This window comes from Alosa alosa, chromosome 1 (assembly GCF_017589495.1).
Source record: "Alosa alosa isolate M-15738 ecotype Scorff River chromosome 1, AALO_Geno_1.1, whole genome shotgun sequence".
Lineage (NCBI taxonomy): Eukaryota > Metazoa > Chordata > Actinopteri > Clupeiformes > Clupeidae > Alosa > Alosa alosa.
Window position 1 is genome coordinate 20,337,760 of NC_063189.1, and position 18,514 is coordinate 20,356,273.

General features: G+C 43.4%; 1 protein-coding gene across 1 annotated transcript in view; it reads right to left on the reverse strand.

The window, feature by feature from the left end:
- The window catches only part of LOC125295004 (sodium channel protein type 4 subunit alpha B-like), a 100,422-nt gene that overhangs the window by 6,012 nt on the left and 75,896 nt on the right, over window positions 1–18,514 (reverse strand). The window contains exons 17-25 of the mRNA XM_048244117.1: window positions 12,853–13,293; window positions 9,188–9,305; window positions 8,681–8,835; window positions 6,700–6,873; window positions 2,776–2,898; window positions 2,086–2,358; window positions 1,845–1,898; window positions 679–820; window positions 308–408 (exon numbers count right to left, since the gene is read on the reverse strand). Coding sequence (XP_048100074.1) covers window positions 308–408; window positions 679–820; window positions 1,845–1,898; window positions 2,086–2,358; window positions 2,776–2,898; window positions 6,700–6,873; window positions 8,681–8,835; window positions 9,188–9,305; window positions 12,853–13,293 — 1,581 coding nt within the window. The remainder of the gene's footprint in view (window positions 1–307; window positions 409–678; window positions 821–1,844; window positions 1,899–2,085; window positions 2,359–2,775; window positions 2,899–6,699; window positions 6,874–8,680; window positions 8,836–9,187; window positions 9,306–12,852; window positions 13,294–18,514) is intronic.

Sequence of the window (18,514 nt, forward strand, 5' to 3'; positions counted from 1 at the left end):
TGATCGTGAATAGAAATGGGGCGTCCGTCAAAAGTTCTCTGATAACGTTGCGTTGCATCGCGCTGCACAGCACTGCTTCGCGTCTCATACTGTCAGGACACTCCAATTGAAAACAATGCAATTAAATGGATTTTATCAGATTGTTCGTTTACATCGCATGCAGTTAGGACAAGCAGTAAGACAGCACTTTATGGGTCAGTTAACCAGGCGTTGGAGGGAAATCACCCAGGGCACCTCAGGGCTGATATGACACATGCATCAGCTCCAAGTTGATTGACAGCATCTAGAGATCGCAATTGTTTCTTACCATTGGCCTTGGGATTGGCTTTTGGGGTTTTTTAGAGCCCAGCTTTTTCATGGCGTTATAATACTTCTTCTGCTCTTCAGTCATGAAGATGTCCTGCCCCCCTGCGCACAACAAGCATTTGTAGGTTAGAAAATACTGTATGTCTGCATAATGATCCATAATATACACAGAGATTTGCTCAGGATATTTAATTTTCAATGCAAGGCAAGACAAGGTAAGTTTATATCTATTTCATACACAAGGGTAATTCAATGTACTTTACATAAACAAAAGCAACGAAAAATAGTAATAGTAATAATAGTAATTAGTCAGGGCAAAAAAGGCATGGTTTTGTTTCAGTGAATGCTTTCAGCATGATGGGGTCTTCTTACCGATTTTTCTTTTTTGCTGGTTGAAGTTGTCAATGATGACACCGATGAAGAGGTTGAGTGTGAAGAAGGAGCCGAAGATGATGAAGATGACGAAGTAGAGGTACATGTACAGGTTGATCTCCTTTATGGGCTGGTCCTCCACCTTACAGGACGAGGCAAAGGAACACAATTCAGTGCATCGAACATGAAGGAAAGGAATTACAGTCATTTCCTGTGCATTAGCCGCATTGTGTATGAACAGCATGACAGTGTTTTATGCAAAGTAAAAAAGACAAAACCATACACCCATGAATTGACCACAGTGCCCAGTAGCCCAATGAATCAGAATCAGGTTGTGCTTTAATCATTAATAAGACTGAAGACATTTTTTGCATTCCTATCTATAGCCTGATCCTTAATATTAACCTCAAGCTGAAGACATTTTTGCAATATATATAAACCTTGTAGCCTAGAAATCTAAAGGCACCCTAGCGGCAGCAAATGTAACCTGCTGCCAGGGTAGCCTACAGTAGCAACTCTCCGTTGGCTTGCGAGCTGGTAAAATTAAACTTCGATAAGGCCAATCACATTGTGTATAGAGTCGGTAGGCGGGCTTAACATAATGATTGATGGCAGAGTTGCAACGGTTCGGCGTGAATTCCCTGCTACTTGAAAACAAAGAAGATGGATGTTGCTGTTGGCGAACAGCGTGACATGAGTTAAGCTTTTTTTAAGTTGGCAAAAGTTTGAACTAGCCAACTAGCTCCGCTGGTAGGAAAACGCATGGGACTCATGAGTTGTAGCGCTGTCCTATTGCGTGCATAGGAAATTTGAAAGACAACCGATTGTCCCGCCCCTCGGACTGAGCACTGCGAATGGTGTGTCCCCAGACCCTACATCTTGATGTGGGTCTGGCTTGTCAGGCTATAAACCTTGGTTAATAGGTAGGAAATCACAGTAAATTAAGCACATCTTATATGCAACAAGAAATTAAATTACATTTAACATACATTTAACATGCCATGATATTTAACATGCCAAAGAATGCAATTAACTGCATTTAACATGTCACAACGAAAGAAAAGAAGAGAACAGAGAAAAATTACAGTAAAACCTACAATATATGCATCACTCCATATAATTACACATACACACACACACACACACACACACACACACATACTCACCCCACGAGAGTCTACAGCTGCATACATGATCTCCATCCAGCCCTTGAAAGTTGCCTTAAGGACAGAAATATCATAGCACATCAAAATATCATAACACATTTTAATATCACAACACAAAGACCAAACCAGATGAGATTTCATCATCATGTTTGCTAACTTCAAATCAAAGACCATGCTGCACCAGAATGAGAAATAATTGTAAAGCGCCCCTTGCATGAAGCAGATCCCAGTAGGCTCTCACCACTTGCAGAAGTGACAGGTAGCCGATGCCCACGTTGTCGAAGTTGACCTTGACCTTGGTCCAGTAGAACTGTGTGTCATTCATGCTCTGGCACTCGGACTTGTTGTTGACCATGGAGGCGTTGTGCAGGTAGCCCATGCGGTTCACGCACTTGCCAAACTTGCCGGCGAACAGGTTGACGCCCATGATACTGAAGATGAGCCAGAAGATGAGGCAGACCAGCAGCACGTTCATAATGGAGGGGATGGCCCCGATCAGAGCGTTCACCACCACCTGGAACACACACACATATACAAGCGTTTGTGTGTGTGTGTATACACGTTCATGATGGAGGGGATAGCCCTAATCAGAGCATTCACCACCACCTCAGACAAACATACACATACATACATACAGATAAATACATGTGTGTGTGTGTGTGTGTGTGTGTGTGTGTGTGTGTGTGTGTGTGTGTGTGTGTGTGTGTTTATGTGGGGAGGTAAATAGATACATACTGTGTGTGTGTGGTGGTGGTTGGGGGGGGGTGGTAAATAGATACACTACTAAAAAATTAGGGATATCTGGCTTTCGGATGAAATTTAATGTTTCAGTATATATACACAGAGTATATGTATATACTCTGTGTGTGTGTGTGTGTGTGTGTGTGTGTGTGTGTGTGTGTGTGTGTGTGTGTGTGTGTGTGTAACTCACCCTCATGCCCTCAAATCGTGACAGGGCTCTGAGAGGCCTAAGTGCTCTTAGGGTCCGCAGGGACTTGATGGCCGTGAAGTCGGAGTAACCCAGAGAGTTGGCCACCAGGCTGATGAGAGACACCTGTCAGCACACACACACACACACACACACACACACACACACACACACACACACACACACACACAGAGGCACAGATGCACACAAACACACACAAAACTAGATTACACCTCCAACAAAGGTTGACGTGCTGGTAGCGTCCATCTAGTGATCGCTAGTCAGTAAGACTTTGGTTACCTGCTACAAGACCCAAGACACGCTGACTGTAACGTTATGAGATCGCTAGTCAGTAAGACTTTGGTTACCTGCTACAAGACCCAAGACACGCTGACTGTAACGTTATGAGATCGCTAGTCAGTAAGACTTTGGTTACCTGCTACAAGACCCAAGACACGCTGACTGTAACGTTATGAGATCTCTTTCCCACAGCAAATGGGAAACACACAAATACAAAGTGCTGGTGGATAGACCTCCTGAGAAACCAGAGCATCTTCCCAGCACTGGCCACCCATAGTGAGCAACACCAGAGCATCTTCCCAGCACTGGCCACCCATAGTGTGCAACACCAGAGCATCTTCCCAGCACTGGCCACCCATAGTGAGCAACACCAGAGCAGACTCAACCACTGGGCACATGCCGGATGTGACAGGGTCTCTTCCCAAGCCAGCGAGTATACAGTATGCTCTAATGCAGCCTGGCAGGCAAAACTGCACACACTCTCTGGTTGTGCAGCTCTACAAATGCAGCATCACAGTATTACCCTAAGGTATGAGCTACTGAAGCGTTCCGTTCGCGACGCGTAAAATCCATTTTAGATGAATGGTCTATTTTTTTCGAACGTACGCCCCACTGTCACGTCTGGTGTAGCTACTTCCATGGATTACAGTGGAAGCTAATTGTTGCAGCAGACGCAACGCGAACGGAACACTTCAGTTACGCGCCTGGTGTAGCTCAGCCCTAAAACGCAAAAACGAACAACTTAACTAAAGCTAGCAAGATCCCAGTCTAAGATAACATATAACATGGACTACAACACACACACACACACACACACACACACACACACACACACACACACACACACACACACACATATATATTCCCAAGGTCCCATTCCCAGTTATAGAGGACTACAATATGATTCACACACTCACACACACACACTGATACATTCCTAGGGTGACCCAGTCCCAAGTTTAAGAGGACTACAATATGGCACACACACACACACACAGCCACATTCCCAGGGTCCCAGTCCTAGTTTGAGAGGACTATATCATGGAAGGTGTGTCACCTGTAATGTAAGCATGTGTTGTTTCCGCCTCTGGTTACAAATGTAAAATTGCTCAGAGTAAGAAGTAATCTCTGAAATGCAAATTACCGTTAACTAACTTAAACCCTGATTCCTGTCACACACATCTGTACATTTTCCTGTACCATGAAATAGTATCAGAAAAAAACATTAACAAAGAAAGAAAAACAACAAAACAACAGTGATATACAAAAAATGACATATGTGATGACATACAGCTATAATGATCAAACGCTTCAGACCTTACATTCAATATTATTTCACTGTTTCTGGGACATTCTACAGGAAATTAATATTTGGGACACATCATGTGATTTAGTTTCATTGAGTTTCGGGTGAATTTAGAGTAATTTATAAATCAAGTTTTGGAGGTTTTGTTTTTAGTTTGATTTGTTGTTTTTGGTTCATTTTTAGCACCAATCACTTCCACTCTATTCTACATTCATAGACAACAGTATGGCGTATTCAGAACAGTTATGTGGGGTTTCGCTGTCGAATGGCCCATTGGAGAAGGTGATGATTGGACGTGAGTATGAGGTCAGTGGATCAAACACATACAAGATGAGGATAAACCATGGACCAGTATGTGTACATGTCGTCTCACACACAGTTAGCGACACAGACAGTAGACACATACTCACCTATACATGCATACATTATCCATATGCATGTATATCAAATAGAGTGAGGGCTTTTTTATAAAGAATTTCAGAAACTTGATCAGCATTTTATTATTGTGTGTTTTTCCAATGGCATGGTCCAGTTGTTTAGTGTAGCCAAATAAGTATCCGGTGTGGCCAATATGGATACTGGCGTTAAATCAAGGCCTGATCTGTTCTCATATACAAACCAGGCACATCGGTCCCAAGTATTTCTTTATAAAAGAAAGTTAAATGGATTCCTTTGAATATATCTAAAGAAGATATTTAATTCACATAATTTTAAATCTCTTTAGCTCTGACACTCCTTATTTGGACATCTAATAAACAATCACTACATATAAAGACATAAATTAAATTATTATGAATACATTAATTTCCATGTATTAAATACAGAAATATGCACAGATATCTGTAGGTACGTAAACTTTTGCATTTTAACATTACTAGTCAACGTGTGCGTGCCCTGTGATCGTCCTGACCTAGTGTAAGCTCTTTGATCATGAACACCATTAATGTATCTTTGAATGTGTCCACATCCTAAACAGGCTTCAGTTGCTTGTTTCTCAAACAAATGTCTGTCATTACCATAGTCATTTTTAACATTATACATGTGTTTCTTCACCAGACAGAAAAGCCCAAAAGCCACCCGCCCAAGAGAGTAATACAACCTGAGCAAATATGAACATGACCAGAAAATCCTAAATCTTCTGTAGATAAAAGTTAGGTTACATGATCACACAGACTGTCATACGATATAAAAGCCAAAGTCTGGTGTGCAAACACAAAAGAGCAGCCTTCAAAGAGGCCATGTGTGGGTTTATGTATAACTTCCGTAGTGAAATAAGGCCGAGTGAGGACTAGACAGTGGCTTTTGATATCGCCCCATGAACAGGAGAGGCAGACACACAGGCAGTCGAGGTGCTGAGGCAGGCGCCGGCTCCGCCCTGAGCCGCTACTCACCTTTGACCTTTGACCTATGAACTTACCCTATCGTTAGAGGTGTGTGTGGTGATCTGTTAGGGGCCCACCGACAGGGTGAAACCAGAGGAAACAGAGTGAGGGGGGGTTGCCATGGGATTGTCATGTGTTTGTCACTGTGTTGCCCATGTTTTGTGCGGGTTTGAGGCTGGATATTTGCTGTGTGTGTGTGTGTGTGTGTGTGTGTGTGTGTGTGTGTGTGTGTGTGTGTGTGTGTGTGTGTGTGTAAGAGGAGAAAGGGTGCATGCACGTTTATCATTCTATCCGCATAATACACATAGATAGTAGTCAAAGAAAGAAGTGACCTCAGAAGAGGACATTACATGGTTGCATATCAAATGCCAGATGCATATCAAATGCCATATCAAATGCCATGGTTGCATATCAATGCTCACACACAGTGAGTAACCAGTTGCTTTATCTGTCCGTAAATCCAGGACATCTCCTGGATCTAAACAGGATTGACTACAAACTAAAATCAGATGGAAAAACAATTTAGGTCTTACAAATGGATGACAATGTGCACTGCAAGAGATCTGCACGGACTTGTACCTGAACAGAATAAAGCTCAATGCGGAGATGATTGTTCTGACAGCTCGTAGAGTTTCTGTAACCTCTAAAGTCTGACCGAGTTCCTCTTTATGTAGTGGACACCATTCAAAGAGATAAGAAGACATTAGATGATGTCTGTTATGAAGAGAGGAACGGTTTCACTGTATATATTATGCACAAGTAGTCATAATTGATATTGAGCATTCTGAATGGATAACCTTCTCTTAGATGATACCACAAGGCTCCCGCAAATCTCCCTTGGACACTAATCCTGAGCCCAACTGAGGCAGTTACACGTGAGCCTAGCTTGGGCACTCGGGAGGAAGAGAGCAGAGAGGGGAGTCTCGTCGTCATACTCACATCCACAATGAGGAAGTCCAGCCAGCACCAGTAGTTGGTGAAATACTTCTTGAAGCCGTAGGCAGTCCACTTGAGGAACATCTCCAGCACAAAGATGTAGGTGAACACCTTATCAGCGTACTCCAGGATGACTTTCACCACTTTCCTCTGCTCAATGTAGATGTCCTCAAAGGCCTGCAACACATGGACACACTACCTGCTTAACCCGATATTATCATCATTCAAGTGAGTTGATGGATGGATGGATGGATGAATGAATGGACAGATGGATAGATTGGTAGATGGATGGATAGATGGATAGATAGATGAATGGATGGATAGATAGATGAATGGATGGATAGATTGGTGGATGGATGGATGGATTAATGGATTAATGGAAGCTACACTGCCTGGTCTGGAAGGATAATTACACGTCAAATCAACTGGGGGATCCCTCCTATTCATCCATTTTTTGGTGGAAGATTAATCAAATTTATGGGACCTGGTTAGTTATTATAAATAATTCATGGATGAATAAATCAATACATAATTGGATAAATTACTTAATGGATGAATAATTTCATGCTTGTTCATTTGACTAAGAAACATTGAACAAATATGGTTCCTTTTGACAGCAATAACACATTTCTACTCATAGTTTTACACCTCATGGTGGCTACACTGCAGCGAGAGTATTTTAATGATCAGGAACTGGCTTTCTTTATCCACCTCTGCTGGGGTCACAGTGATGTCACTTCAGTGATCACAGTCAGCAAGATGGTGAGTCAAGGGCAGCGGTTCAGTGTGTAATTCTCTGCCCAGATTTAGGATTAGAGGATGGACAGTTATCAGTCAGTACAGTTCCACGGAGATGGAGTTCATGGTCAGGATTTAGGTTTACTGGGAGATGACACGTCACATTGTCCAGTGCACTACTACTGCGCTGCTGCTCATGTGAGAGACATCAAACCAGAGCTCTAAAATAGTCAGAAAAAAAAACATAACATCCCTGTAGCAAAGAAAATGAAATGCTAGTTCCTATGATGAGTCATGATTTAGATGCGAGAAAAAAGACATGCTGGTATGAACTATTGGGTTTGTCAGTAGCGCATTCAGTTTTGGGAGACCCAGAGCAATGAAAAGGCCGTTGGCAGACTTACGTTAAACTAGCGACATTAGAGTCTGAGTACAACGGTTTCTGAGGAGTCATAGCTAAGGGTTCGCAACACTGGAGCTTTAGTTTATCTGAGTTTCCTGATGAGTTATAACTAAAGGTTAGCTTTAGCACTGAGTTTCCTGATGAGTTATAACTAAAGGTTAACTTTAGTGCTGAGTTTACTGATGAGTTGAGTTCCATCTAAATAGCTTTAGCGCTGAGTTTCCTGATGAGTTAGAACTAAAGGTTAGCTTTAGCGCTGAGTTTCCTGATGAGTTATAACTAAAGGTTAACTTTAGTGCTGAGTTTCCTAAGGATTTAAAACCCACAGTTAGCTTTAGCGCTGCCGTTCAGGTCAGGGGTTTCCATCAGCAACATATGGCTGCTCTGGGCCCCAGCCATGGCGCAACTGGCTGGGGCACCTGCACCTAACGCTGGCGACCCGGGTTCGATTCCCGCCCCGTGGTCCTTTCCGGATCCCACCCCAACTCTCTCTCCCACTCACTTCCTGTCACTCTCCACTATCCTGTCGTATTAAAGGCATAAAAAAGCCCCCAAAAAAATATGGCTGCTCTGGAGGTCTCTGTGTGTGGTGGAAGGAGATTAAGGCATGGAGATGTCCCAGATAGCTGGTGACTCCAGAGGACCTGGAGCAGGGAATCACAGCCAGATCAGGGACTGGGCAGATACAGTAGCAGCTGAAATGGTTATCAGGGGTTGCTGCAGCCAATAGCATGCACAGGAGGAAAAGGGAGGAGGTTGGACCTCAGACTAAGATTAGGCTGCATGAACATTCACACACACACAAACAAACAAAGACACACACACACACACTCGTCCTCTCACCAGAGCTCCACTGCTGAGGAGGATCATAAAGATGATGAAGGTCTCAAACCAGCTGTGCTCCACGATCTGGAAGCAGGTCTTCCTCAGTCTCCACCAGGCTTGGCCCACCCCCCGGGTGGTGTCGATCTCACAGCACTTACAGTGCCGCACACAGACTGGACAATCAGCACACAGAGAGATAAAGACATAAACAAATGGAGAGAGAGAGATGAGCAAAATCAGACAACAAATTGAATGTCTCGTGCATGAACTAAAGCTATCGTCTTCCGTGTGGGAGGATTGATCTAACCCACCAATTTTACGATATTGTTCCTGGCATTAAATCACCGAATAGATTTGGAACATTATTAAATCAGCTCTCATTCCTTTTTTAGAAAATTATTAAATTGCCTCTCATTCCACTTTAGAAAGTTATTAAATTGGCTCTAATTACACTTTAGAATTTGCACTTTGCTCGTCATTTAAATAAAGGCCCTTGGTCATGAATTTGTGCTAGAGCCAGCTTACACTCAGGGAAACAGTTGTCCGGGTCCATGGCATCGTCTCCCATCTCGGAATAATCCTCCTCTTCCTCCCCTGGCCTTCGCAGGTCCACCGTGCTCCCCTCAGACAAGCTAATCACTTCCTGTGCAAACAGGAAATAGTGCTGTGAGTACACCTTTAAGTAAACACCATGCTTAACAGTGACTAGACATCATGATTAGATTGATATGAATGAATCAGAGTTAAGCATTAGTCAAAGAAACATGGAGGAAAGCTTCCATGGATGTAAACAACATGTATTGACCATATAGAACTGATTGGGCGTAAATCTGAAACCTACTTAGAGCAAATACGCGCATCAACATCTGGTTTCCAAGAGGTCAGTGACCCCTGAGCATAATCTCGGACAGCTCAAGTAGACCTTCAATGGAACTGATGACAACACGATGCTAACGCTAATGCCTGCTAGCACCAGGAGATTCTCCAGTCCTGTGTGTGAGCAGAACAGCCTGTAGAGCACCATCAGGCATCTTAATGCAATTTTGATGAGATTTTCAGTGCAGTAATGGAAACATATTTAAAATGTCTGACTGGGATTACTGGTACAGAGGTGCTTCCTTAATCCAATATTGCTAATCCCACATTAAGGAACGAGTACAGAGGCTACTGCTTCGCTAGCTTGGGGATTAGAGTTAGGTTCTGGTTTACATCTCTTCAAGGAAGGAGCGAATCCTCTGTAATGGAGTTATATTGCCAATACTTCTCTTACTAACATCTGTCTCTCTCGTCTCTCTTCTCTCTCTCTCTCTCTCTGTTCAGTTCAGCTTTGTTACCATGCGTGCGTGTGTGTGTGTGTGTGTGTGTGTGTGTGTGTGTGTGTGTGTGAGTGAGTGTGCTTGCACGCATGCATAATATGCAAGTGTTTCTGTGTTAATGGCTGCCTCTGTTTTTTTTTTGGACTGGGCTCTCTTCTCTGGGCTTGCAGGCCCAACGTGACAGTTACGAAAGCAGTCCGCGCCCTGCTGGGAGTGGCTGTTACACAACAGGGCACAGGGCGAGCGATCGAGCCCTCAGAGGCCAGGCTGCGCCCTTCTGCTAATCTAACAACCAACACAGCTGGTTGCCTTGGAAACACCACATTAGCAGCAGTGGCTAACACTACATGTCACTATGGCAGTATTTAAGCAGGAAATTACAGCTTTAGCTATCAGCCAAAAGCAAAATGGGTGAGTTAAATTACTCAGAAAGGAATTCATTTGTATTTTTTTTGTGATTTGAAAATGTTCCCTCCCCGTTCCGCTATGTAGCCAAGATGGTGTCCGTAAGGGGCGAAAAGTGTCCACCGTTCCACACTCAACTTTTTGACTGTTTTTGACACTCATGCACTCAAATTAGGTATTGTAAGTGCAGAAGTAGGCTACATATGAGACAGTGTATGTCAAATGAAAATTAAAAATTTCAGACTGACAATATATTATCTATCTATCTATCTATCTAATCTACTAATTCTACTGCACAAAGAAACCTAAAAACAATTTCAACTTGAAAAAACTAGTCGACTTTACTATATGTTTAAACTTAATTAAGTTTCAACATTCTTACAGATTTAAATCAAGTTACCATAACTTAAAGGAGAAGTTCGGTGTGATATTGACCTAAAGTGTGTTGAAACATATACCGAGTGTGAACTTGTGAACTGTCCAATATCACACCGAACTTCTCCTTTAAAGGAGAAATTCAGCGAGTTTTCATATAGATCTCCGTTTCTCAAGGTCACGGAGTACTGTCGGTACGAAAAAACCCCAAAAACAATTGGTTTTACCTAGCTCGAGTTGCAGCCAGGCATCTACAGCGCTAAACTCTGAGGTCATGTACAGTACATGGGAGCTCATGGACATGCCCCTAGAGTGTAGCGCTGTAGCTCCACCCTTGCCTGAAATAATGTAGCATAGCTGTAGTGTGACAACTTCTCTATGCAGATACAGTAAGATACAGAATGAAAATACCTATTCTGACCTCCATCCTGCTCAGCGTTGTCTGAACCGGATATTTGTACAGTTATGTCATCACATCAGGAAGCAGTTCAGAAATGCTATTTAAGAAAGATTGTATTTGGTTTGGCTGATTTTTAACAGATGCATTTAAGTGAAAGGTGCACTTGAAATGCCTCCGCTGCATGTTGAACGAGGCTTATGGAGTTAGTGCACTGAGGCTTATGGTGTATAGGCACTTTACAAAATAGCCTTTACTGGTCCTGGTACAAAATGAAGTGGTTTGGTCCAAAAGACCAAATAATTCTCTCATACTTTAAGAGCAACTATAACACCATTGGAGCAAATACGACAGTATCCCATTCCTAAATGTCTAAATCCAACCACACGCTCTCTCCACACACAGTGAGTATGTCAGTAAGACATAAGAAAAAGAAATAGAGAAATACTTGAGAGCACTCCCTGCCCCCCCTCACCACTCACTGCCCCCAGTTGTCCTCTTATGTAACTGCATCTGTGAGTTGAGAGGAGATCACCTTGTCTGCTTGACAGATTATCAGATTAAGCATCCGGAAACACCACTCCATCCACATCCATTTACGACCCTCAGCGTAATCTGTCCCCCGTACCCACCCTTTGCGTGCTGCTCTCTCATCCCACTGACCTTCGACCTTCTCTCTCGTAGGGACACGCCAAGCCACAGCTCTCATCAGCAGCACACTTAAAGCTGCAGTATTTTAATCAGGCTAATCAGCCTAGCATTAGCCAGAGGTGCAAATAATAATAATGTACAAATGCCTGGCATTGGCTTATTCTGATAGAAGCACAAGCGATGCTTGTTTTTAGGGTCAGGGTTGACTCCATCTGAATTCAGGCCACTTCAAGCATGCTCGTGTAATGCAGTGTAACATTGTCTCTCTGTCACAAATCAGCTTTGCTGTGCTGTAAATCTAAAAGCATTTCACAAGTGGTCCAGAGCAAAGCATGACACTAAGCCTTGGCCAGTTGCTGAGCCTGTCACCAAACAGGACAGAGGTAAGACTGCACGAAATAGGAACACTGGAGAGGGATCCTACAGAGTTTTGGCCAAACTACCATGATCATATTTAAAGGTTTTCACTGCCCTGTTTCAGAAACCTGCCCTTATTATATTGTAATTACACCACTAGGTACATTGTATTACATTAAAATAGTGCTGTGTAATAGCACATTGATATGCACTGAACAAAATCAATTTAATCCTAAAATCAATTCCTGCCCTGCAATAGACAGGAACATTTACTTTCTAATTTATACACTACTTTATTCAATACTCATTGTTTGGAAATCTATCATTTCCTAAACAATACTATAGTTACAATATAACAAGGCTGCTATAACGTAAAATGTATCATGTTATTGAGACTATCAGCATGTAGAATCTTGTCTAAATCTGATGGTCTGATTGAAGACAGGTTTTTAGACTTAAGTTACTATCAATTTTTTCAGATGACCAAAACTATCTGAACAGTCGTGTATATCTGATATCAAAACTATCGGAACAGTCGTGCATATCTGTATCAAAACTATCTGAACAATATTTCCCGATCCCTCCCCATCTCTTTGTTCCACTTGTTTCCTGTCACTCTTCACTGTCCTCCATCAATAAAAGGCCCAAAAATATACATATATATATATATCTGAACAACCAAATCTCACCGCTTTGCTCTCATCATCCTCCGACGACTCTGTTTCCTCCTCTTCCTCCTCGAGAAACTCCACGTCGGACTCCCCAGGGGCGATGGGCACTGTGATGGTGATGGTGGGGTTAGTCATGTAGCTGTCCTCGCCCTCGTCAGGGATGACATAGACCTCCCCGTAGCGGCCGATTACTCCCACGATGCCATTGCAGTCCACGTGGTTGCCCGTGGCGGCGACGGCAGGATGCTCGCTTTTCAGCGAGGCTTCCTTGGCCTTCTGTTGCTGCTTCCGGAAGTCTCCACTGCAGAGCTCATGGCAGAAGTTTCCCAGCCAGCTCATGCCGTTGTGGATGCGTGCAATGGCGATCTGCATGTTGTTCAGTTCACCGTCGTCGTCTGGGGCTGACAGGTTATCCGAGCTGAAGGAACTCAGTAACAGGGCCAAGAACAGATTTAACACCTGAGAGAGAGGGGGAGAGAGAGAGAGAGGGGGAGAGAGAGAGAGAGAGGGGGGAGAGAGAGAGGGGAAGAAGAGAGAGAGAAGGAGAGGGAAACATTAATGGTAACCTTTACATGCATTAACTTATAGTACTATTGCAGAGCATCATACACTATGACTATAATGACAGGGTCGCATTTTTATCTCATGGGAATATAAGAACAATACTCTCTATCTAAGGCTCTCTTTAAAAAGACTACAGTTGAGGTATATGAATAGGTTTATAGTTCTCAAGAATGCTGCAGGATACCTTTGACATCTTGACAACTTGATTTGGGAGTCACATGGGCTTGGGTAGCAAAACAATAAGAAAACAGTGTGGTGACAGTGTATTAACAACAACAAATGGGGGTATTAATCTCAGTAAGGAGACACACAGGCTATAGGCAAGCACTTAGCCCAGAATGTATCATTTTCTCTCTCCACTGGTACTATGCTATGTGTAACATACTGTTGTACTCCAGAGTTATTGCCACTGCCATCACTACAGTGGGTCTGTGTGAGATGTTTGTTAGCATGAATGTATATTAAGTAACTTTTTGTATTAGTTTTTTCCACAGAACTGCACACCCTTTCTACAAACCAAAGCCAACCAGCTTGACTCTGTTCACTGCTGTTGCTGTGACATGGCACAGGCTCCTATGAGATTAGCTGATACATGCCTAGCACTGGTGGTGTATCTGAGAGTGATGTGCGACATGTGTTGATACATGCCTAGCACTAGTGGTGTATCTGAGAGTGATGTGCGACATGTGTTGATACATGCCTAGCACTAGTGGTGTATCTGAGAGTGATGTGCGACATGTGTTGATACATGCCTAGCAGTGTTGCGCGGTCTGCCCGAAATTAAGCGGTCGCCTGCGGATGACCGTGGTCACCCGCGGTTATGAGTCATAAACAAAATATTTTAATGATATTAGGGTCATTTGCGGGCGGGTCAGTTAAAATTAATTAATATTTTCTACAAATAGGCCTACTTTAAAAATATCACGAGAAGGCTAGCATCAATACAGTAAAGCATCAATACAGTAAAGTCAACAGTAAAGAAGCTGAAGACGCGAGTTAAAATAATAAAGACACCCCTTCAGGAAAAGCGATATAGGCTATGGGAAATATTGGGAAAAGTTCTTAAAGAAGATGACAGTAGTACAAGTTATGGTCTATGTAGGCCTACTTCTTGCGAAGCCTCTACCTGTATGTATAGGTTCGCGCATGCATAAAAGTTACCTTAGTTCGTTGTATTTGTGACTTTAAACAGTGGATGTGCTTTAGTAAAGCTTTGTGCTTCATTCAGCATTATAAACCAGTTCTTACGCTAACGTTTTGACCAGCAATGTATCTCTCTTGCCTACCTTGCCTCACCATTTCTGTTTTCGAAAGAAAGATGTATGTACATGGCCTTCAAATCTTATCCTAGTGTTCTAATCCTTGGTGGTTGCGTGCGTGCTTGCGCTCTTATTCTCATTCTCTCTCCTGCGCAAACATTAGCCTATGTCCTGCATGCCTACTGCGTGTAGTTCTACTGCATAAAGTTTCACAAATAAATTAGATTGTTTTACAGAAATGGCCTACTGCCACACTGCATGCAGGCTATAACCAAAATCACACATTTTGTAAATAAGCGGGTCGGGTATAATTTTGTCCTATTTAATTTTCGCGGTCCGAGTTGCGGTCGGGTTGATTAAAATATCGGGCGACCGCGGGCCGCTTGTGACCAAACCCGCACAACACTGATGTCTAGCACTAGTGGTGTATCTGAGAGTGATGTGCGACATGTGTTGATACATACAATGTACCTAGCACTAGTGGTGCTGTGGTACTATCTCCTGTGGACTGTGTGATCTGGTGCATGTCTGACTGGTGTGTGCCCTGCCCACATTAAGTCAGGTAAATAGAAATACAATATACGCATATGTAAGGTTAAAATGATCTCCATCCAGATTATCATTTTCGTATAGTTTTTCAAAAGTTGTGCGTCCACACTACAACACTGAAACGCCATAGAAGTGTTTTGGTAGTGTCTGGAACACTACATTTTATCAGAATCATGCCAACCGCACATCATCACATCTGAAACCCACATACACATGACAACGCAAACCCGGAGTATTCAGATTTTTGCACCTCAGAGAACCTCTTGGAAAAGTATTGTTTTTAGTGTTATATACCTTCTTAATGTGGGTGTAGGGCACAGAAGGGTGTAATTATGTGGATTTATATTTACCCGGCTTAATGTGGACAGGGCCCAAGACTGGTGTGAGTGTGTGATCTGAGGTTGGTGTGTGTAATGAGATCATCTCTGAGGGTGGCTTCCAGAGGCACCCTATAAGTGAGGGTTGAAACAAGGACAGCTGATCGGACGCCCAGTGAGTGAGCATAGAAACGAAGACAGCTGATTTGACACCCAGTGAATGACCATAGAAATGTGGACAGCTGATTGGGCAGCATGTGACCTCTTACCTCATAATGCGGCCCAGGCAGCTAGTGTAATCTCCAGCGGTCATAGCATGGCCCGGGACTGCAAAGAGGATGCTGTGTGTGTCTGCCTGTGTGTGTGTGTCTATTGGTGAGTGAATGAGTGTTAATTTTTGAGTATGCAGTTTGTGCTTATGTATGTACTTAACGTTTAAGTGTTTAACATTTGTGTGTGTGTGTGTGTGTGTATGTATGGACTGAAGAGAGACAAAAAAGCCTTCATGGGCAGCCGGGCCTGACAGACTGTGTCTAAGGTTGCTTAGGGCTGTGCTGCTGAACTGGGGGAGCCACTGAAGCACATCTTCAACCTGAGTCTCTGTCTCGGAGAGTCCCAACACTGTGGAAGACATAATGTCTTACCCCCATCCCTAAGAAGCCACACCCAATTGAGCTTAATAACTACAGGCTCTAACATCACACGTGATGAAGACATTGGAGCAACTGGTCTTGTGCATACTCAGACCCCAGGTACGCCATGCACTCGACCCGCTACAGTTTGTGTACGAGAAAGTGGGCGTTGATGATGCCATCACTTATCTCCTACACAGGACACATTCTCACCTAGACAAGGGGAAAAGTGCTGTGAGAATCATGTTCTTTGATTTCTCAGGTGCTTTTAACACCATCCAACCCCTCAGGCTGGGAGACAAGCTCTTGCAGATGGGTGTGGACGCTCACCTGGTATCCTGGATTACAGATTACCTGACCGAGCGGCCACAGTTTGTTAGATTGAAGAACTGTCTCTCCGACACTGTGATCAGCAGCACCAGAGCTCCACAGGGAACTGTGCTCTCTCCAGTCCTGTTCACCCTGTACACATCTGACTTCTGAGTCATGCCACATGCAGAAGTTTTCGGATGATACTGCAATTGTGGGGTGTGTCAGGGATGGGCAGGAGGATGAATACAGAAGCCTGGTGGAGAACTTTGTGCAGTGGTGCAAACTCAACCACCTCCAACTCAACACCTCGAAGACCAAGGAGATGGTGGTGGATTTCCGCAGGTCTAAGCCCGTTCTGCTACCAGTCTCCATTGATGGGGTCAATGTGGAGGTGGTAAATACCTACAAGTATCTGGGCTTACAACTGGACAATAAACTGGACTGGTCAGCAAATACCGAAGCACTCTACAAGAAAGGGCAGAGCAGGCTGTACTTTCTGAGGAGGCTGCGGTCCTTCAATGTCTGCAGTAAGCTCCTCAGGATGTTTTACCAGTCTGTTGTTGCCAGCATCCTCTTCTATGCTGTAGTACTGTATGCTGGGGAGGAAGCACAAAGAAGAAGGATGCTGGGCGACTAGACAGGCTAGTAAGGAAAGCTGGCTCTGTCGTGGGAGCCGAACTGGAGTGCATCACTTCAATATCAGATAAAAGGACCCTGAGCAAACTGATCAACATCTTGGACAATGAATGTCATCTACTCTACAGCACTATTAAAAAGCAAGAGCTTGATCAGCTGGAGACTTTGCTCACTGCCATGCACAACTGAAAGGCTGAGGAAGTCATTTGTCCCCAGGGCCATTGAACTGTTCAATGCTTCACTAAAGGGAAGAGGAGAGATAGACTTCTCTGCATAGTCTGTCTGCCTCTCCACCCTCTCCATGTTTGAGTACTGACTGCCCACTACTGTTTTACTACAGTCCACAGCCTAATGTTTTTACTACTGTTTTACTGCTACATTCTTGCACTGACATAGTTTTTCATATTACCTTGTCTACATTATGCTTTTACTCTCTTATCTGTCCATTTTATTTATGCTGGTCTCTAGACCTTATTCTTGCACTGTTGGACTACTGTTGGACTACTTTTTGCACCTTCACCACGACACTCACTCTCTTGAGCACCTTACCATGCACACAGAACTACAAGACTACTGTTGGACTACTTTTTGCACCTTCACCATGACACTCACTCTCTTGAGCACCTTACCATGCACACAGAACTACAGGACTACTGTTGGACTACTTTTTGCACCTTCACCATGACACTCACTCTCTTGAGAACCTTACCATGCACACAGAACTACAGGCCAGTCCCGGCCCTGTCACTGCAAGCGTCTCATGCTTGATCACCCTCAAGCACACTGTGGATTTTTTTATTTAATTTATATAGTATATTTTGTATTTAGTTTTATTTTCTGGAGTTCTTTTCCTGCAGAAGAGGAAATGCCAGCTTGCTGCAGATATTTTGTGCTTCTGGGCCAATGCTCTGATCCGACTGTGTTCCTGTTGTGCAGCTCATAAACCAAGGTGTTGATTACTGAAGCCAGATGTCCGGGGTAGGGTGGGGATAAAGTGTTTGTCTTGCCCTCATCTTTACAGTGAGTTACTTTGTCAAAGCTTACCAGAGTAAATGACTAGGCAGACCAGGTTAGAACTGACAGACCACAATAAGTTTGGTTAGAATGTAAAACCATTTACAGGATATTATCTGTCTATGTCTGTGCTGGTTGTAGAAATGGGATGGTTCAGTGAGATTTACATGCAAAACACTTCACATGAACTAAAGCACAGCTTTTCAGTAACTCTAAGCAGCATACTTAATGGGAAGAAAATCTTTTTTGGGTGGAAAACCCTAATTTCACTGCTTTTTGGTTAGATTCACTCTCTGTAATCTGGATCATGATTGTATCCACCCTGTATAAATTCCCAGTGACAAACAGGGGGTGGCAGGGTATCAGAGAGAGAGAGAGAGATAGAGAGAGAGAGAGG